The 21,272-nt window shown below is 36.3% G+C and overlaps 2 protein-coding genes and 1 long non-coding RNA gene across 4 annotated transcripts; 1 reads left to right on the top strand and 2 right to left on the bottom strand.

Moving 5' to 3' along the window:
- The first annotated feature begins 1,255 nt into the window (after nucleotides 1-1,255).
- On the top strand, nucleotides 1,256-6,098 carry LOC112741787 (uncharacterized). The gene is made up of 7 exons (XM_025790901.3): nucleotides 1,256-2,896; nucleotides 2,993-3,117; nucleotides 3,558-4,175; nucleotides 4,316-4,826; nucleotides 4,919-5,057; nucleotides 5,472-5,565; nucleotides 5,685-6,098. The coding sequence occupies exons 1-7, from the start codon at nucleotides 1,829-1,831 to the stop codon at nucleotides 5,800-5,802; spliced, it is 2,673 nt and encodes an 890-aa protein (XP_025646686.1). The 5' UTR covers nucleotides 1,256-1,828; the 3' UTR covers nucleotides 5,803-6,098.
- Nucleotides 6,099-8,981: 2,883 nt separating this feature from the next.
- LOC112742384 (fasciclin-like arabinogalactan protein 4) lies at nucleotides 8,982-11,424 on the bottom strand. Of its 2 annotated transcripts, XR_003813422.2 has the most exons (3): nucleotides 9,867-11,424; nucleotides 9,302-9,431; nucleotides 8,982-9,177 (listed from the first exon to the last, which is right to left on the bottom strand). XR_003813422.2 is itself a non-coding variant. In XM_025791620.3 (2 exons), the coding sequence occupies exon 1, from the start codon at nucleotides 11,174-11,176 to the stop codon at nucleotides 9,869-9,871; it is 1,308 nt and encodes a 435-aa protein (XP_025647405.1). In that variant the 5' UTR covers nucleotides 11,177-11,424; the 3' UTR covers nucleotides 8,982-9,431; nucleotides 9,867-9,868. The 2 variants fall into 2 exon arrangements, 1 of the variants encoding a protein (XP_025647405.1); XM_025791620.3 differs by having other exon boundaries at nucleotides 8,982-9,431.
- A 3,443-nt stretch (nucleotides 11,425-14,867) lies between these two features.
- On the bottom strand, nucleotides 14,868-16,015 carry LOC140178833 (uncharacterized). The gene is made up of 2 exons (XR_011871774.1): nucleotides 15,798-16,015; nucleotides 14,868-15,303 (listed from the first exon to the last, which is right to left on the bottom strand). It is a non-coding gene; the product is annotated as an uncharacterized lncRNA (long non-coding RNA).
- Nucleotides 16,016-21,272: the final 5,257 nt, after the last annotated feature.

The following is a 21,272-nucleotide window of genomic DNA, read 5'->3' as shown; positions in this document are numbered from 1 at the left end:
ATTCTACCTAACACCAAATTATGTCTTAATCAATACTAAAATTATCATTAAATGTAACACAAAAAGATTGATCGAAAAAACAATTCAAAATTCCTAGATTCTATTCAAATTCAAATCCTCAATCATCAATACTAATTTTTACAAAGAAAAATGAAATTATCCAACTTGTATATATACTACACAAACATCAACTACTCACGAACTACATTAATCAAAGGAACGAATCAAACCTTATTGACTTAATTTGATTAAAAACAATGATTCAATTCGTCTTAGTTTTTTTTTTTGGTGACTAATTCGTCTTAGTTTAACTCATCTAAACTTGTATCGTATATTGTTTTCGTAAATAAAACTACTATATGAATCTGATTTTACTGTCTGATTTTAAAAATTTTAGAATTACTACGAAACAACAAAAAATTTAATCGAAAACAAATTCAGATTAAACAATATTTATCATAAAAGAAAAATCTATAAAAAAAAAAGTTTCACAGAAAATACAAAAAAAAAAAAATAAGAAGAAAATAAAAACACAATAAAAAAAGGCATTTGCATTAAAAATCAGTTATATATAAATGATGTATAAATATAAAAGAGGTTATAAAAATTTGGTTGAACTTTGTTAAATAATTTACTTAGTTGTAGAATATTATTGATATTTTAAATTATTATTTTCTATAAAAGAAGCATGTTCAATACACATTTTGATAATTAAAAGTTATTAAATTATAATTAAATAATATTACACATTTAAGTTTTTTTATAAATTAAGCCTAATTAAGTTAACTAATAAAATTTAAAATAATACTAATCATAATTAATACTAATGTAATATTAGTTTAAATTAAACATGTCAAATTATACAATAATTTTTAATTAAAAAATATTAAAAAATTATTAAAAATTATTATTTTTTATGATTAATTAATTATTAATATTTAAAAATATAAAATAAAATAAATTATTATATTATTAAATTAAAAAAATTAAACTAAATGAATTAAATTTATAATTAAACAATAACAAAAAATAATAAATTTTGATAATTATTTAATATTTTTCTTTTAACTATTGAAAATAACGATGAATTTTTATGTTTTAGATTTAAAATTTGAATAAAATATAATTTAAAAATAAAACGAAAAACAAAATTCTGTAGAATAGAGTTGAAATAGCAGCAGCACCGCCATTGATCCTGCAGCTTAATTTGGTGAATGTAATAAAGTAGAATAAAAGTAGATTACGCAAAAACGCTCTCGTTAGACACATCTCCCTTTTTAGGCTTTACTTGGCTCCCATCTGGCCACCTGTGTTTTCATTCAATGACGTCACAAATCTCATAACGGTCCAATCTCATAACGTCTCACTCAAACGACACTCTCTCTCACTGTTACATTCGTTCTTATTTATATAACAAACTCCCCTCCTCCAAAGAAGAAGAAGAATAAAAGTTAAAACTCTCACTTGGTTTCTTTTGTTTTCCTTAACATAATTCAAATCCGTTAGAAAAGTCGTTCTGCTCTAAATATAGAGGAATGAGGGTAACGATAATTTGTTGAAACTTTTTTTTGCCACAAACGTGTCCTCAGTTTTCGCAAAACACAACGGTCTTTTCTCCTCCACTGATTAATCTTCTCTTTTAATTTTCTTTGAGTTGTTTTGTGGTGAGGCTCTCACAATTACCCGATTAAAAATAAAGAAAGAAGGATTTTATCTTTTGAGATACATGGTCGGAATGTGTTCAATCTCTTTGTCTTTCCTCTTCATCACTCGTTAACCTGAATTGGGTTCCTCTACATTCAGCTATGCATTCACCATTCTCTTGAACATGGCATCATCACAAGTTGAAATTGCTTCGTCTTCGCCCTTTGGTTTGGTTCTGAGGGACCGTAACCACCGTGGTGATGGATGCAGAGAAAGCAATGTTGTTAATAAGGCCACACATGCTGCTCTTCAAAGGAACATCAAGAACTTCGTCATGGACCACCTTAACATGTCCATGTCCATGTCCAACTCCGATTCAACAAGAAATCTCAACGAGAACAATTCTGCCCATTGGAACGAAATTCATCATAATCAAGATCGGCGCCACCACCGGCGCCACCGCAACGTATCGAATCTTCATGTCTCAAATGCCATGGAGTTCAAGGATGGATCCTCATTGAACTCTTTGATTAGCCCGAGACAAACCCGGCTTCTTGATCGCTGGGCCGCGAAACAAGCCCGGGAGATTGTTTCAAATTTAGAGAGTGAGGCTGGGTTGTTGTCAATTGATAATAACAAGAAAGAACTTGGAAGCACAGGTAGTTGCAACTCTGATGGTGATGATAATAAGTGTGTAGATATCTCGAACCTTGCTGCTTCTTCACTTGTTCAGATATGGGAGAAGAGGCTCAGTGGATCCAAGCCTGAAACGACGGCGTCTAATGGCGCCAAAACTAGTCCCACTGCTGTTACTTCCACCAATAATTGTGATTCTGAGGCAGGGGAATCTTCTTCCTGCGCCGTGGCGAACGAGGACTGGGAAACACACAGTGATCAGTCCTTTTCGCCACAATCGCGGTGGTCGTCTTGCGAGACTGCAACAACAGAGGCAGAAAGGCCGGTTTCTGTTGCAGACATAATAAAGAGGCTAACTACACCAAGTGTCCATGGCGATGACAATGAATCTGAGGGGTTTATTAGCAGCGTGGCAAGCTCTCCTTGCAGAGATTTAGCACCGGAGAATTCTGAGAGGAGGGCTTTTCCCCTCATGATTGGTGCCCCGGGAAGGATTCGAGGCCGCCGGATTTTCACCGATATGCTTATGCAGCTGGAGAGGGACCGCCGAGGGGAGCTTAACCACCTGGCAGAACGCCGAGCCGTGTCGAGGTTCCCTCAAAAAGGTCGAATTCAGGTATAATAATAGGAGTCATCCTTGTTTCACTTCCCAAATTTTATAAGCTTCATGTTCATTGCAGCTAATTCTTTAATGTCACATCACATGATGCAGTCATTGCTTCGATTAAGATTGTTGCAGCGGAATGCAGCTGCTGAGAATGATAAATCTCAACAGAAATCAACATTATCTAGACAGAACAAACAGACACAAGAATCTGCTGTTGTTATGGAACGAAGGTTTGACTATTTCTCATGAAATGGTAGCTTATTATTTATTTTGTGATTTGCCTTGCATATTAGTTTCGAAAGGAGAAAGGAAAATTATGACATTTTAATATGGTGCCAAATGCATTTATGTAGGCCAAGTTAAAACTAAGGATACGTTGGTAGGCAACAATTGCGTCATTTGTATCTGGATTTCATAACTATAAAAAGTTTACTTTTAGCCACACAGAATAAGTACCCAAATTGATCCCTAAGGCAACAAATTTTCAAAATTTTAAAGGGGGACTAATTTGTCTTGGAATATATTTTTTGGGATATAATTATCTTGCAATAAAATTTGTCCAACACGTGTTAAAACTTTGATTAAAAGTGGTAGAGGGACCAATCTCTATGAGGAGAGTAATTCTCCACTGCATTGGATACTAAATTACATATGCTTATGTAAAATACAGGGGGAAATTTAGCACCGCAGTTGAACACAGAAATGCGGAACAGGCAGAAGTAGCTCATCCAACAACGTCACGGGTACAGACAGTTACAAATCCTGTAGTGTCGGATAAGTCTGCTGCGGCTACTCAACCTGGCAAAGACACTTGCAACCAGACTGTTGTTCATGAGACTGCTAATAGCTCTGGAGAATCCACACAAGTATCAATCCCTGAGACTAATGCAGATCACAATAAAGAGAAAGAACATGCAAGTTCACATGTGACACTGCTAGAAACATGTGCAGAGGTTCAAAATAATGATTCGCATGATACTGCCAAGGCACCAACATCGATGATGGCTGATGATTCGGGCCATAATGAGATTGCAAACGGGGCAGAGTCAAGCGAACAACAGCATGCTGTAGAAGGGAAAGATGCAACAGATCAACACAATGATGAAAGCAATTATGATGATATGTTAGAAGAGGTAGAGGTCATGGATCAGAACTATGATGCAACTAGTTATGACTGGATCAGCGAAATTTCTCGACCGAGGAGCTACTGGGAAGAGCGTAGGCAAGCATGGTACAAAGAGATGCTTGCCACTTCTCAAAATGAGGATATACGTATTCTCCTTGAAAGGTATAAGATTATTTTGTTTCTAAGACAGGACAAATGCTATAAATGACTGATGAACAACCAAATAAGAATGAAAACAAATATGAAGATGATAATTTCATTGAGAACTAGACACTGACTGAATGAATAATTTATGTTTACAGAAAAACAGTCTCGACTTTCCTTTCCAGCAGCTTCCGGGCAGTGATAGATAGATTGATGAACTCCCATAAGGGAACACAGACACAACTAATCAATTGTCAAGATGACGAGGACGAAAACCAAATTCTGATGGCGTATCTACAAGAACGCATGCGTTCTGCAAAATCTCCTCAAGAAGACAAACAAGAGGGAGGAGGGGAGGAGGAAAAGCGAGACGAGATGCAAAATGCTGGACAAGAAGAGGAGGAGCAGAGGCAGGAGCAGGAGCAGGAGCAGGAGCAGGAGCGGGAGCGGTGTCATGAAGATGTTGAGTATTTTCAACAATCCTCATCACCATGCCCTTCAAGAACATGGAGTTATAAAGACAATGAAACCTGTGATGATTCTGATGGAGTAGTATTTGCATGTGCATCTGCATCTACATATTCTCCTTCACATTCACAACCCTCTCAGTTTCGATCTGCATATCAGGATAATAGGCGAAGTTCTTCACCGCCTAATCATCATTCAATGGTGAGTCTTTGTTCAAGTACATTCTTACCTTGAAATATTAAATCATACAAGGTTGTTAAATGCTTACTATTAATGCTATTGTGGTAACATAGGAAATGGAACTCATCTATGATTTGAGAAGACAAATGGAGCAACTTCATCATGAGATGTCTGAGCTAAGGAAATCGATTAAGAGCTGCGTGGATATGCAGATTCAGATGCAATTACAACAACAATCCATGGTTCAAACAGGTCTCTGCTCATTTCTATTCGTTTAAACTAACCAATGTCATCACTACATGACTTATGTTTATCAGAATTCAATCATTTAAGCAAGTTCGGAAAACATGATTTTGCTTTCTACCTAAAAGGGGAAATCAAATAAATTTCTGTTTCAAATTTCTGTGTTTAGTAAACTTCTCACTTAAGGAAAAAACGCCTCTACAAAATTAGGCTTTATTTTACTGTAGAAACTGATATATAGTTATTTTCATATGAAATTAATAATTGAGAATTGTAATATATTAAATTATTTAATAATTTTCAATTATCAACTTCTCATAAAATCAACTGAAGGTGAGTTTTCAATTTATTTTACATATACTGTTTTTTTCCAATTTCTTCCTCTAGTAACATTTGTGATGCAATGTACTATATGAGAAACAGTTAACAAAGAAGAAAACATGACGCAGAAGAAGGTACCAAAAAAAGGCAATTGCTGTTTATGCCATGATAATAAAGCTGACTCAATTTTATACAGGTAAAATGTTTTTATTCGTTTGCTTCTAAACGAAAGAATCTTGTTTGAAATGATTTTATATTATCCACTTTGAGAATAGAATGTAACACTTATATTGTTACACCAAAATTATGTTGCAGGTGTGGGCACATGTGTGCGTGTCTAAAGTGTGCCAATGAGCTGCAATGGAATGGTGGAAAGTGTCCAATTTGTCGAGCCAAAATATTAGATGTTGTTCGAGTATACATTGATGCTTAGTCGCAAGCAAATACACATACTCTAGAAGAGGATAACAATAATACCCTTAGTCCTTGAAGCTTGGTGAATTAGCCAAGCCTATGAGTAATATAACACATAACCGTCATACATCGCTTTCTCCTTTTTCCATATACTTTATGTAGTTAAGTATATGTTTTTTGGAGGAGAAGAATGTGCGTGACAACCTCGTTGTACATTTGGTAGTCTTTTCTTAATCTAACATCATTTCTACCCGCTATGGGTTTGACTTGTCGGTGCAAAATAAGAAAAAAAAATGCTAGTATTTTGATCATTTATATCTGGATTATATTTTAAGACTTGTCCTTTCGCTAATTATGATGTGCCATTTTTTAACCCTTTTTTCAAGGATCATGCACAATGAGTCAATGAAATGCATTTATGTATTGCTTTCCTGAGAATTGAGAAGTGATTTTTAGAAAATATAGCAACGTATGATTATAAATTTGAATGCATGTTCATTTGTATGACCTCAATGTTTTTGTTCACTATTACTTTCATTCAAAATAGCAAATACTATTAGAAATACAAGGCCTTAAAACTAGACAATGAACACATTAATGTTTGACAAATTTTTTTTTTTTACCAATCAAAGGAAGCCATATAGTACATTACTTCGGCCTAAAGGGCCGAAGAGAGAGATGCTTATCAAGTATACGAGGTTCAAGTTGTCCGTAGTTCCATTGGCCAATTCCATATCTCCAATGGATTATATCAAAAGTCCAAGGTCCCATAGCCCTTGTAACATGCTTCGATTTAGTTTTGCAGCTTTTAAAAATATTATACAGAGAGGACCAGGAATGAAGTCATTTTCAGCCACTCATGATTGAATCATCTTACAAGGCATATATATCATCCTGAATAACTGTTTTGCTTATGCACCCTGTGCTTCAGTACACTCAACAGTGGTATATAGAGGAACAATGGACCACAATGGCACATGAGGATAGCCTAAAAAACAATATCCTATTGGCAAAGGTGCTGGTTGACCTTGAAGCAGCATATAACATTATTGAGTGATTGGCATTTCTATTATTTTCATATCAAAGGTGAAATACAAGAATTCAAGTGTTCAAGTGAGCGCCACAACAAAATATAAGAGTAACAAAATAAATGTGGATACAAAATACATAATATAAATGTTAAAAGTAACATTTTCCTGTTTCTAACAGACAAGTTGGCTGAATTTTTATGTTTCAGAAGTAGGCCCAAACAGTTATGTAACAGTTAAGGCAACTAGCCCCACCCTCTTTACTTGAAGACTCCTCATATTAAGGCTCTTTCAAGTACACCTACCCCGGAACTACATGGAAGGAAACTTTGCAGCACATACACTTGCTGTGGAGGCTACAATGGTCACTCAAGAGTGGAGACATAGTACATGACAGATGAGGACCCTATACATAATAACAAAGGAGAAACTAGAGAGAATTGTATGGGTGGGAACCCTTTATGGATAATGTTGGTGATGTTTCTTTATTTTTAATTGAACGGTTGCTCACTTGCTCCTTCTGTGAGAAAAGGTCAAAGGCAATGCAAATGCATATTTTATTCCATAGAGACGATTACCATGTCAAATTAGTAGCACTTAATTTTACAGGTTTAAAAGGAAATAGACAATTATTAGATGGCCACTAGTCTAACATCTCATATTTAGGCATGCTCTCAAAATGTTGGTAGGACCGATAAACTGGTTTATACATCATAAAATTGGTGGAACCCACTTTTATTTCAAGTATGCCTAAATGTGAGTTGTCAAACTTGTGCTCATACAAGAATCTCTCAATGGAAACACATCCTAACTCGTAAGCACTAAAGGGCCTCCAATGATTATAAAGGTAATGGAACATGAAGTAAACTCCAGAACAATAGCAAGCTTAATCCAAGTAGCTTAGATCTATACCAAACGACCACCTAGCTTTGATAGACTATCTACCCTATTACAGCATTCAGAATCAAGAGGATGATAACAAACTACCAACATCTTTGGTACTCACATTTCAACTTTTGTTGTTTTGTGGCAGACCAAAAACTAAAAACAGAAACATATACAAGAATTACTTACATTGGAGGGAGAAGGGATACAAATAAGGTTTTTGCACCAATGACATATTGACATCTAATGAAAAGAATGATAACAAACAACCATGAAGAGTTTTGGGGTTCACCATTCAACTTCTGTCGTTTTGCAGTAGACCAATAACTATAAACAGAAACGTAAAGAAGCAGTACTTACATTTGAAGGGACGAAGGATAGAACTAAGGTTACATTGTTTTGCACCAATAACTTGCAATCTTCCAATCATAGAAATGCATAATTGAAGAGATTTTAAGCTTTTGTTGTTTCCTTTCAAATTGCCCTTTTATATCTATTCTAAATTATGTGTGAGAACTCAGAAACCAGCCCACTCATTGAATTTTCCGTAGTATTCATGGAACAATAGGGCAATACTCCAAAGAAAAATAGTTCAGTCCAGAAGCCTATCGCATAATGGGTACGCATAGGACACTTAGCTACAGCATCACCAGACTAGACGTAACTGAAGTCAAGTTTTATGACAACGGTGAAAGAGCGAGAAATGCAAAGGTTGGTAGAAGCCTAAACACCACCTTCCCATTTACTAATTAATTTCCCTCAAAAGACTCAATCAAGAATTCAAGATGCACCTTGGCACCTTTGAAAGCCAGACCTCACGTAACCAGCATCATATCATCTCCGATTGTTTTTCAATATCTAGGGATACATGCAATCCCATGCTTAAAAGGAATCCTTAAAGTAGTCTATGCATTAAATCTGTTCTAGCCATTTTCTATCTTCAATTGCAACAAGCTTGAATTAGTACTCTCTTAATTATATATTTCTACTATCTAATATCACACCACTATTCTAGTCCTCAGTTCTACAAACTTTGTAAAATACCAAATAATGAAAACAGTATGCTAATTCAATAAGAGTATTCAATCATGCACCAAGAAAGAAGGGTAACACATTCCATGCAACCAAGTCTAGAAGCATAATTCAAAAATGTGTTAGTTCCCCATGTTGTGGAAAGTTATTTCCAGCAATTTCTTAACTGGTCTAATTTGTATGCTGATCAATCTCTTTGAAATCCGGATCACAACATATTAGTATAATAAAACAGATAAAGCTACAACAAGAATTCCCAATACAGTTCTCCGCAGCAAAAGCTGCAAAAAATTTCAGTATCTTCAGTATATTATTGTCAATCATAAACAACTCCAAAATTGTTGACACCAAATACAGTGCCTTTCTTAACAGAGTGCATACATAACAATTGCAGGTAGGCTTGGTTTCAGGAAAGTTATCTACTCTTACAAATAAATACAGGGATTAACCTGCACAATATGACATCATTTTCGGATTTTCAGATTTACACCCTATATTGCAGGTTAACACAGAGAGAGAATCCATTATGAAATTTACAATTGTGAATTTGTAGCATAATAAACAAGAAAGTACCTGATGGTCATCGAGGTAAGATGTCGAGCAAACTGCGCAAACTCCAGCGTGGATGAGAACTGAGGTATCCTGCAGAAGCCAACTGAAATATGCCGCTCGATAAGGCGGAGACAATTCGTGTGTGCAACACCTGGAAGGTATATATATGCAAAAGGATTGTTTTGATAACAATGAGAAAACTGAAACTCAAATCAATTGCAGCACTCATAGAAAACGGAAACTTATTTAACTCCCAATTTATACACAATGAACTTGCATTACATTTTCATATTATAATGCAAGTGTACTACTGCTACACAGAGAAACAAATAGTGAACATTGATCTCCAACTAATTGTTAGATCAATGGCTCAATTAATTCACATTGAAGATTTTATAATTTTTTGGGGGAAAAGAAAGAGATAAGGAGAAACCACCTAAAAGAAAAAAGGGAGGCTGCATTTGCAACCTGATAATGCAATTAACCGGGTACAGCGGGTGGAGAGAATTTAAAAAACAAAACCCCACAAAAAATTAATACTAATGATAATAATTTGGAGCAAAAACCAAAGAAATTAACCTCATACCACTAAATACAAAACCCTATACAGCAAACAAATACAGCAACAACAATGGAAGACTTGAATTTGGAACCACGAACACCGGAGGCAGCAGCGTTGGACTGCATGTCCTCGCGGAACCCGGGCGGCGACGAGAGGTGCGAAGGCTGGCCATCCATTGCCCCCGGCGACCCCTCTGGTGACAGAGCATCGTCTTCCGGAGGCGGTGCAGTCGATCCAAGCTTCGGCGTCGTGATCGGATTCTTCCCGAAGATCTCCCTCGGCAGCAGAACCTTCGAGACGCCGAAGATTGCCACGGGGTTCTGATCAAACACCGTCTGCGTCACGGAAGCTTGCACGATCCCAGTGTTGATCGCAACGGAGCCGTTCACGCGGGAAATATTGAGCGTGAAGCTCCCAGCACCCATGGCCTCCGTCGCGAGCGTCGGCTGAAGAGGGTTCACCACCGATTCCAACGATCCCAAGGGGTAATACGAATGCAGCACATGAAATTTGAGCACGACGGCTTTCTTATCCGCCGGAAGGGATTGCAAGCTAACGGCTGGAGGCAGATCGGCGTATGCATCGTCGACGGGGACGAACATAGTAATTCCAGCGCCGCCCTCGTCGGCCTCGAATTCTTCGACGACGCCGGAGGCTGCGAGCATGGAGGCGGCGACGTTGAAGTTCTTGCCGTCGATTAAGGCCTTGGTGATGTTGAGCCCTAGATTGGGGTGAGTCTCCGAGGCCATGAGATCGAGGCCGAAAGGGAGGATGAGGTTATCAACGGAGAAAACAGTGACGTTATAAGGTAAGGTTTTGACTAAGGACAAAACGGTGGCGTTTGAGGAAGGGGAGTAAGGGGAAGTGATCGTAACGATGCCGTTTCGAGGGTCGCGGGTGAGGTTAAGGGAGCCAGAGTTGGAGGGGGCCCGGCCAGTGGTTTGGAAGAGAGTGGTGAAGAGCTTGCCGGAGGGAGGGAGGGAGTGGAGGTCGGAGAGGGAGAGGAATTGGAGGAGGACGTGGTAGCGGAGGACATCGGGGAGGGCGGAGGGAGAGAGGTGTGGAGCAGAGGAGAGGCGGGAGTTTGGGACGGCGAGGAGGGAGAGAGAGGTGCGGCCGGCGAGGTCGGACGAGATTGGGGCGAGGAGGGCGGTGAATTGGGAGAAGTCTGGGAAGGGGGAGAGGACGGCGGTAATGTTGATGGAGCGTGAGGGGAGGGGCGCCACCGCCACTAGCGCCACCGCCAGGTAGGAGATAATGAAGGTTGTCTTAAGGGTAAAATGGGGAATAGCCAAATCAGAAACAGAATAAGAAGACGAAGAAGAAGGAGGCATTATTATTGTGTAGTGCAGCTTCAGTGGTGGGTTTGGTTCTTAGTTCTTAGTTGTTAGTTGTTAGTGGAGAGTTGAGTGAGTGAGATGGGGAAAGTACAAAGGAGGAGGGTGGTGGAGTTGGGATTGTGAGCTGTGAATGATGAGAAGAGCACGGTTGTCATGCAATGATGATGCTGATGTGGTGGTTTTCCATTTTCTATTTATTCTTTTCTTTTATAAAATAAAATAACAATAAATAAATCAATTTTTAGTTTGCTTCTTACATTCCGTGACATCCGTGTCCTAAGTACACACTCTCACTTCACTGCGCACTTCTCACACTCAAAGCTTAAGCTACTAGCGTCTAGCTCTAGCTCTAGCTACCCCCCTTCGGCCCTTCCTTCACTTGATCAACATTCTTTGACTAAAATATCCACATTCCTAATTTTCATTTTAGTTGGAGTGGCATACATTTTTCGAATTTTTTATTTTAATATGGAAGAGTGGAGGGAGTTTTACCGTTAATGTTACAAAAAATAAGGTTTTACAGTATTATGGGAGCGCTGCTCTATGCAAGCACAATACGTAGAACACGTATTGTACTGACAATACGCAGAGTGTGTATTTACAATACGTAGACTGTGTATTATAATTTAATATTAAAATAATACAATACGCAATCTGTGTATTGTCTTTATACATTAAAAAAAATTAATCTGACAATTTGCACTCTGCGAATTCTATAGTCCTAGAATTTTATAAAACACCATAACTTCCAATATTAAAGGATTACACTCATTTTTATCCAATATCCAAAAAAATTAACCACATTTTTCTTCTCTAATTAATAATTGTGAAACCAAAGTGAATTTAGACTTAGACATGTGTCTAAATTTTTTGGGTGAAAGTTTTAATTTGTTTGTGGGCACAAATTATTTTTAATATGGAAGTGAAGATAGTGTTTTATTTGAATATTGATATTTGAAGTGTATTATATTATTGTGGAAATATTTAACATGCTCTTCACGTATTTTAACACGTTGTCTGCGTATTAGTTGAAATGTTGTCACGTATTGCAACACGCTCCTCACGTGTTGACTTTTTACCTATAAAATTTACCCATCTGTAATTACACTCAATAATCCCATTTCTAACAAAAACACTAATATTTTTTCCATATAAAAAAAAATTAGTTGTTTGCGAAATAGTAGTTTCTTCGAAATTTTTGTTTGTACAATAATAAGGGTACATAAAAAGGATTTTAATGCCTAACTCAGTAAAAATTTAAATAAACTTTTATTGAAATCAAAATTTAAAAAATACTTATATGTTAGATTATTTATAGAATAATAATATAGGATATAATCATTTTTTTAGAGATAATTTCTAAATCAAAAGTGATTACTTTCTTATAACATCAGAAGTTATCTTCATGTTTTAGGTTGGTTACTCAGTGAATAGTGATAATTAAAGTAGTGAGAAGAGCGTCTAATTTACTTCTCAAATTTTAGAGATCAATATCTTAGTCGGTCTAACCCATAAGAATAAAGTCAACATAAACTAAGTTTCGCACTTTATTGTACCGAGTTTCTGTAGTCCAATTACAAATTCTTTCTTGTCTATTAATAGATTGTGAACTGGACTTATAGTCAATGTGTAACAACCTAAATTTTCACTAACGGACTTCTCGAGTTTCATATGTTAGGAATTTGCAAAATCTGAATAATGCGAATAGATTCCGTTTTTGATGAGCCGATTTTGAATATGTGAAAAAATAAATAATAATATTTTATATAATAATATTTTAAGATAATAATATTTTTTGTATATTAATACTTTATTCTAGTAATATTTTATGAAAATAATATAATAATTGGATACAAAAATCTACCGATACGGATGAATGTCGTCACTCTTGTTACTAATATCATTTATACTAATAACTCATATAATTATATGTATAACTAAGGAGGTCTCACAATATATTATGTGGTTGTTATATATTGAGACTTATTATTATTATTATTATTATTATTATTATTATTATTATTATTATTATTATTATATAAGCATTTTATATTTGTTACATAAGAAAAATAGTAATAATATAATATATATTTATTTTATAAAATTTAGTTTTAGAATAAATTGGTTGAATATTATGCTACCAAAATAACCTCTTTTATGAAAATAAATTTATTTTGAAACATTAGAAATATGATAATATGTAATTTATGCGAATATTGGTTAGCTCAAAGGAAGGTCTATATTTGGTCAAATTACACACATATATTGATGGTAACTATATGTTTGGATAACTAGTTAAATTTAAATCAATGTGTATTATTTAGGCATACAATAATCGACCCAAAAGAAGTTTATTGTTTGGCCAAATAATAAATATTGAACCTTGTGTTTATTTTCTATTTAATTATGCAACCACTAATCGGCCCAAAGGAAGATTAGTGTTTGTTCAATTGATAGAAAATATATGCAATAATAAATATGCATAATTCTCAAGTTTTCATGTGAACAATGAGTCAATTCAAAAATAAGTTTATTGTTTGACAGAATTTTGTGGAGAATATTTGGTAAGCCGCACTAAATGAATTTATGTGTGCGTAGTTTATGCAAATACAGATCGATCCAAATGAAGTTTTGTACTTGGCCAAATTACATGCGCATTTGTGATAATAAGCATGTGATACTTATTTGGTTCCATGTAAATAATAAGTTTGTCGAAAGATAGACTTATTGTTTAACAAAATTTATTATCAATGTTTGATTACTATATTAAAAATGCTACTTACAAATTAATATTTTTTTATTTATATGATATGTAACTTGTGTGAATATATTATTTTACTTTAAAGTTGTATCTGCCAATGTTAATCTATTTTTTTAAATAGATTTTTTTTTGCAATTAGAAAAAGAAAGACTTTCTATTATTAGTAAACATTCTATTTCATCATATTATTATCTCATATGGCCTTCTGAAATAAATGTGGTTGATAAATTATATCAGTTTTGTTTAGTAGGAGTAAGTATATTTTTACTATTATTGTATGTTAGTGACATTAGAATTGTATGAAGGTTTTAGAAGACTTAGAGAAGGGGGTTGAATATATGGCCTTCTTTTTCTTTAATTGATTAAGCCTTAAAACCAGAACTCAAACTGCAACTCTATTTGAACTGCGCAGCGAAATATTATGTGACAATTTTGTTTTATCTCATGAATTTCAGAAAATAGAACATAAACAGAAAGGAAGAAGATGACACAGTCATGTATCCTGATTCGGCTGCCTTGTGCAATGCAACATACATCCGATCTCCACCACAACGTTGGTGGAATTTTTACTATATTAAGAGTATTACATACACCAATTCTCTAGGACTCACATAATCCTATCTGGGCACACAAGTTTCAACCTAAACTTGACTTGATTATGCTAATACCTAAACTCTTTACATTAAGCAAGGTTGCGAGAACCGGACCGGTCAATGAACCGGTAAGGCAACTGGTTCACTGGTTCAATGGTCCGACCGGAGTTCAACCGAGTTCAACCGGTTTAATTAAATATTAAATAAAATTATTAAAAATTAATGTATGTAATGCTTAATCACTATCTAGTTGTTCTATCTTCAAAAATAAAAATTTCTAATTAGTAATAACTACAAGTTACAAACACAAATTTACACAAATTAAATTCAGTTACAGCCAATGACTAAATATTGATTGTTGAATAGATTTACAGAATTTCTAATCACATCAAGAAGCAAACAATACATGCAGCACCAAAAATTCAAAACAGAAAATTATCAATTACATTCGACATCAAAAGTTCAGAAAACAAATTCAGAAGTCATAATCCAAACAATTAGACAATTAAATCAACAATTAACAAAGGGAAAGAGAAGGCTAATTCCATAATTTATAGCTTTGAAGATGCCCACAGCCTCATCAAGAAACTTAGCAGAGAAAGAGAGAACCTGGAGAACAAAGGGAAGAAACTCGACTGCTCAAGCATTTCATAGAGGTGAAAGCAAGGTCCCTAGAATACGCTCTTGTGAAAGTTAAAAGAACTCCTCCTTTGAAATAAGAACGATTATCCGGCTAACCCATGCTCTTGGAAGAAGAACTAAAAGGGCTGGTGCAGACAAATACATCAATTCATACAATTCATACAACATTCAACATAATTAAATTCATCAATTCATCAGTTAATTCACCAAACTCAATATAGCAGAATTCAATACAACAGAATTGAACTTATATAGCAAAGTTCAAAATTTCAAAATTGAATTTACATCAAATTTATTCAAAATTACAAAACCTTTAATCCATATAATTAACAAAAAAAAAATTGAAAAGCAGAACAAGAACTCAAAAGAAAAACTGAAAAACTCTGCATCTGCCATCTGAAACTCTAAACTAAAATATGCCCTAAATTCCTTACTGAATAAAAAAATCAATTGAAAATAAAAACCAAAAAATCCATGAACTCAATAACATCAGCAAGTCAACAACCCAGTTCATACAGAGAAACAAAATTCAGCAAGTCAACAAGTCAGCAACCCAAACCAAATAAACAAAATTCATTGAAAAACAAAGATGTTATGTTAGAGACTTAGAATACTCAACGCGGAAGAGCACAGCCAGACGACGACGACCAGATGCCCGACGACGACCAGACGATGCCGATGACAAGGATGACAAGCCGACGACCAAATGCCCGACGATGACTAGACGGCCGACGACGACCAGAAGATCCCTCGTCTGCGAAGGTGAAGCTTCGATTAGGCGTTTGTTGGAGGTGACAGTGGCGTTCCAGCCTTGGAGGTGGGGATTGGCTTCGAAGAGGAAATTAGGGTTGTGAGTTTGTGACTTGGGAGTCTGCGAAGAGAAGGGGGTTCAAAATAACCTCATCATAACAAATAACCTCAGGATTAGGGCTTCGTTGCTTTCTCTCTCTTTTTTTTTTTTACTTTCAAAACGACGCCGTTTAATAGTTTAATTTTCAAACCAAAAACTGCTAAAAAACCGAACGGTTCTTCCGGTTCACTGGTTAACTGTCGGTTCGACCAGTTTTTTATTGGTTTTTTGTCAGGCGGTTTTTGACCTTACCCGGACCGATTAAGTGACCGGTTCTCAGTTTTTCCAGTTGAACCGGCCGATCTGGTTCGGTTTTCAGAACCATGACATTAAGTGCTTACCCAACTTAGCAAGGGGAACCTCTCAGGTACTTGACACAAGACAGAAAATACAACCAAATGAAATCTGAAATCACTCTTGACTTTTCTCTCAAGTGTTTCTCTCAGCCTTTTTCTCTTTATGGCTCTTTCTCAATGCCTCTCTTTTGCCTTTTTCCTCTCAAAGAAAATACAGAAAGATATACATTAAAACTGAAATACAAAACTGTAAAACATGAAGGAGATGATGAATAATAGCATTAAAACTATGAACAGAACCCATCAACAGAACTCAGGACTTTGTTCTTCATCTTGGCGGAGTGTTTCCTTTAGTGTAGGTGCAATGCTTCCAAGATTTCAAACTCACTAGTGAGGTTTCACACACAGCTCTCTATTCGGGTTCTCTCTCCTTGACTCCCAGCCCCAAATATTTTTTTTCTTTTTGTACCTTATTCTCAGTCTCAGCTAAGATTTTTCTCAAGTCAACTTCTTGGATTTTGAGCTTTATTAAATCATCCATTCTCTTTCTTCAATCAACCCCTAAATTAGAAATTTCAAATCTGATTTTCGTGCTTGACCAAGGTTAATAGAGCGGCAGAGATAATCTTCCTTAGTGATAATCCCAAATCTAGACCTTTGAAAATGTGCTTTAGTTCCAAGTAATGTTGTAAGCCATTGATTTTCAGCAGAAGTAATTAGACACCACTTTCTTCATTTATTCAAGAATGGTGTCGTAGAGAGTTGGAGAAGAAGTGAAGAAATTAACATGCATGCAAATGGAAATAAATTACCTTTATCTTCTGACTTAGCTTAGCATATGCTTTGATTAGGGCGATTACACATTTGCTTTCTTGATCTACTCTTCTCTTTCTTTCTTTTCTGATGAATGAATGAAAAAGAAGAAGCATTCTCTCTCTTTCTTCTTGAATCTGTCCGAAGAAAGCTTGTGAGCATTGGCTTTGGTTTGATTCATCTAGGATGAGTAAACTTGGGCTTGGATTGGATTGACTTCCCACTCAACCCAATTGATTTGTTTGTTTCCAATTGGTTTGGGCTTCTATTCCATCACTTGGGCCTGCAACACTTTAAATAAAATATTCAAACCCAATTGGGTGTTTAACCCAATAAATCAATGTTTGTCATCCTCATTTAAGTTAATTTTATTCTTAACTCAACAATCTCCCCCTTGATGACAAACATGTGTTCAAAGAGATTTAAGTAGACATGATTTAGAACACTTCCCTTTGATGATTTCACTAGTAGTTTTGATGTGCTCCTCCTTTCTTTCTTAATGAGTGCTCCCCCTGACTTTCAGAAAGTAGAGCATTCACCTTAATTGCTTTACATGCAACTTCACATACATGTATCAAATCAAAAGCAACCAGCAGAAACTTAAGCAATCATCATAAATCAATAAGCATTATCAAAAGCAGTCTAACTATAAGTAGCAAAGCAATCAGCAGTCACACTGTCACACAGTCAATCACACCACTACCACTACTCTCCCTTTTTGTCATCAAAGGAGAATATGGAATCAGTTTGCAAACCTGCAAGAAGCTATTAGGGTTCAATGTTCAGAGAACTAGATAAATGACAGTAAAGTAAAATAGTAGTTAATTGTTTACAATCATCCAAAACAAAACATAGTTCAAAACAAACTACATTTTTTCAAAAGGACAATTATCCAAATACAGAAATCAGCAACACGAGACATCCTCAAGCATCCGAACCATCCTCCTCAGAATCAACAGCGTCTTCAAGGTCAGTGGCCATAGTGTCACCCTCATGGATATTTTCAATGAATTTTATGAGAACTGCCACTCTGTCTCTGGACTTTCTGAGGAAGTTTTCATGCTTGGCAGCAAGTTTCCTCTGTTCTTTGCTTAAGGTAATTCGATGGTTCGATTGAGAGACAAACTCATGGACAACATCTTTCACCACTACATATAGAAGTGATTTATGTCCAGTGGAAGCTGAAGTCCCTGAGGCAGAGAGAGAATGAGATTCATCAGGCTCATAGTCGTCATCATCATCAAGAACCACCTTTTCAGTTTGAGTAGGCCCCTTTTTCTGCTATTTCACTAAACTACCTCCCTTTAGATATGAGTGTCTATTTTCATATGACTCATTTGACAAGTCGACACCAAAATGTTCAAAAATACAAGTTAAGAACATGCCATAAGGAAGAGCCTTATCTTTCTCACTTCTTATGCAATCAAACATATGCCTTACCATTAAGTATGCAAAAGAAATTTCAGATTTTATGAGAATAGCATATAAAACCATAGTATTATAGAAAGACACTATTTGATATGAATCGCTTTGAGAAAGAATAACGTGATTCACTATATGATGCAACTGAGCACGAAGATAACCAAGGGCTTTATGAGTTGGTGTAAGACCATCAATGAGAGATGTTTTCACACACAACAGTCAGATCATCTTTATATGAAACACCCAACCCCTCATCCCATTTACCAGAGGTATAAGCACAAGCACCAACATCAGTATATTTAAGAGCGTCGCTAATGGATTCATCATTCAAAACAAGGCCACGACCTTTTACATATGAGTGAATATTCCCCTCATGGTATGTCATATTTGCATAGAACTCTCTAACTAAGACTGGGTAGACATAGGGGTGTTCATAAAAACCAAAATGTGGTTAACCGGTTAAAAAACCATAACCACATTTTGGTAACCAGTTTAATAAAACAATTTTAAAAACCATATCCATATTTTTTAAAATTGGTTAACCAAAACCAAATTAAAATCAAAACCCAATTTCAAAACCAAATTACATACTCTCTCTCTCTCTCTCTCTCTCTCTCTCTCTCTCTCTCTTTCTCTCTATCCCTCACTCTCCCCCTTCCTCTCTCTTTCTCTCTCCCTCCTTTCTTTCTCTTCTTCTTCTTCTTCTTCTTCTTCTTCTTCTTCTTCTTCTTCTTCTTCTTCTTCTTCTTCGTCTTCTTCTTCTTCTTCTTCTTCTCTCTCTCTCTCTCTCCATCTCTCTTTTTCCCTTCTCTCCTTTCTTTCTCTCTCTCTCTCTCTCTCTCTCTCTCTCTCTCTCTCTCATTTTCCTCTTTCTCCTCCTCCTCTTTGTCCTCTCCTTTTCTCTCTCCCCCTCCTTTCTCTGTCTGTCTCTCTCTCTCTCTCCCCCTCCTCTCTCTCTATTCTCTCTCCCCTTCTCTTTCTTCTTTTCCCCCTTATTTCTCTCCCCTCTCCCTCTCTCCCCCTTCCTTCCCCCTTTCTTTCTCTCTCCCTTCTCTCTCTCTCTCACTCATTTTCCTCTTTATCTCTCTCCGCTTCTCTCTCTCCCTCTTTCTCCCTTCCTCCCCCTCTCTCTCTATCTCTATCTCCCTCTCTCTTTTCCCTTTTTCTCCCCTCATCTCTCTCTTTCCCTTTCTTCCTCTCTTTCTCTTTCTCTCTTTCTCCTTTCTCCCTTTCTCTCTTTCTCTCTCTCTCTCTCTCTCTCTCTCTCTCTCTCTCTCTCTCCTTCTCTCTCTGTCTCTCTCTCCTTCTCTCCGCTCTCTCACTAACTCTCTCTCTCTCTCTCTTTCTCTCCTTGCCCTCTTTCTCCCCCTTCCTTCTCTCCCATCCTTTCTCTCATCCCCTTCCTCTCTGTAATCATCTTTTTCCTTTTTCTATCTCTCCTTATCCTCTCTCTCTCCCCCTATCTCTCTCTCCTCTCCTCTTATTCTCTCTCTCCCATATCTCTCTCCTTTCTCCTCTCTTTTCACTTCTCTCTCTCTCTCTCTCTCTCTCCCTCTCTCTCCTTTCCCTCCCCTCTCTTTCTCTTTCTCTTTTTTTTCTTTTCTCTCTTTCTCTCTCTCGCTCCTCTCTCTTTTCTTTTCTTCTTTCTCTCTCTCCTATTTTTTCTCTCCTCCTCTTCCTCTCTTTCTTTTCTCTCCTTCTCCTCTTTCTTTTTTAACTCTCTCTTTTCTCTTTCTCACTCAACCTTCTCTCAATCTCTATCCCTCTTCTATCTCTTTTCTCCTCTTCTCTCTCAAGTGAGAGAGAAGAGAAAGAGGAGGAGAAGATAGAGGAGGAGAAAGAAAAAACCGGTTTTTGGTGTAAAAACCGGTTTTTAGTGTAAAAACTGGTTTATTAATGTAAAAACCGATTTTTTAATATAAAACTGGGTATTTTTTAAAAATCGGTTTTTACTTTAATAATTGGTTGAAAACCGATTTTGAATTTTACTAACCGGTTAATAACCAGTTTCATCATGTAAAACCAATTTGGTTAATTAACCAATACTATATTTTTGGTTAACTAAAAAACTGGTTTGGTTTTTAGATTAACCAAACCATGAACACCTTTAGGTAGACAGGTTTTTTTATTTTGAAAAGATGGTCCCAGTCCAAAAATTAAAGATTATTAGCAAAAATAAAATCTTTCTTTTTCAGGGTTGGTAAATCAGTCAGAAAAGTTAGACAGATGGTACGATGAACGACAACATCCTCATAAAAATCATGGTTCATGGCAGAGCAAAAACGGTGAGGGTTGTAGTTAGAATGAGAAGTCATAAACTGTGACTTGTGTTCAAAAGGATCAATGGAAGGTTTCTTAACCGGTTTGAGAGGGAGATGGGGGTTACCTCTTTGAGGACGTTGAGGAGCTGACCTAGGCTTAGGTCGCAAAAGTTTAGGCGGAGGCTCCTCAGCAGCAGGACATTTTTCTTTCGAGGTGCTTGGCTGTGAAGGAGCACTGGGTGGAGCCATTGGCTTGGATAAAGAGGGATACCTTGGAGTTATTTTGGTATGAGCCATTGGATCGGTGCGAGGAGGAGAGGTTGGTGGAAAGGAAGATGGTGTAAAGGTTTGATCTTTGGAACGAGGAGAGGTTTTTGGTTTATCAGGGAGTTTGTAGAATTTGGCCTTAGGACTCTTTCGAATAATAGTTTTCTTTCTCATTTTGAAACAAG

The sequence above is a fragment of the Arachis hypogaea genome, chromosome 14 (assembly GCF_003086295.3).
Source record: "Arachis hypogaea cultivar Tifrunner chromosome 14, arahy.Tifrunner.gnm2.J5K5, whole genome shotgun sequence".
Taxonomy (NCBI): Eukaryota; Viridiplantae; Streptophyta; class Magnoliopsida; order Fabales; family Fabaceae; genus Arachis; species Arachis hypogaea.
This window is presented reverse-complemented; position numbering and strand designations above follow the sequence as displayed.

What these genes read in the sequence shown, in the direction of transcription:
- LOC112741787 (XM_025790901.3), top strand. Translation starts at nt 1,829, where the DNA reads ATGGCATCATCACAAGTTGAAATTGCTTCGTCTTCGCCCTTTGGTTTG. An exon ending in CTCAAAAAGGTCGAATTCAG is followed by an intron (nt 2,897 to 2,992) that starts GTATAATAATAG and finishes CACATGATGCAG; the next exon opens with TCATTGCTTCGATTAAGATT. An exon ending in GCTGACTCAATTTTATACAG is followed by an intron (nt 5,566 to 5,684) that starts GTAAAATGTTTT and finishes ATTATGTTGCAG; the next exon opens with GTGTGGGCACATGTGTGCGT.
- LOC112742384 (XM_025791620.3), bottom strand. Translation starts at nt 11,176, where the DNA reads ATGCCTCCTTCTTCTTCGTCTTCTTATTCTGTTTCTGATTTGGCTATT.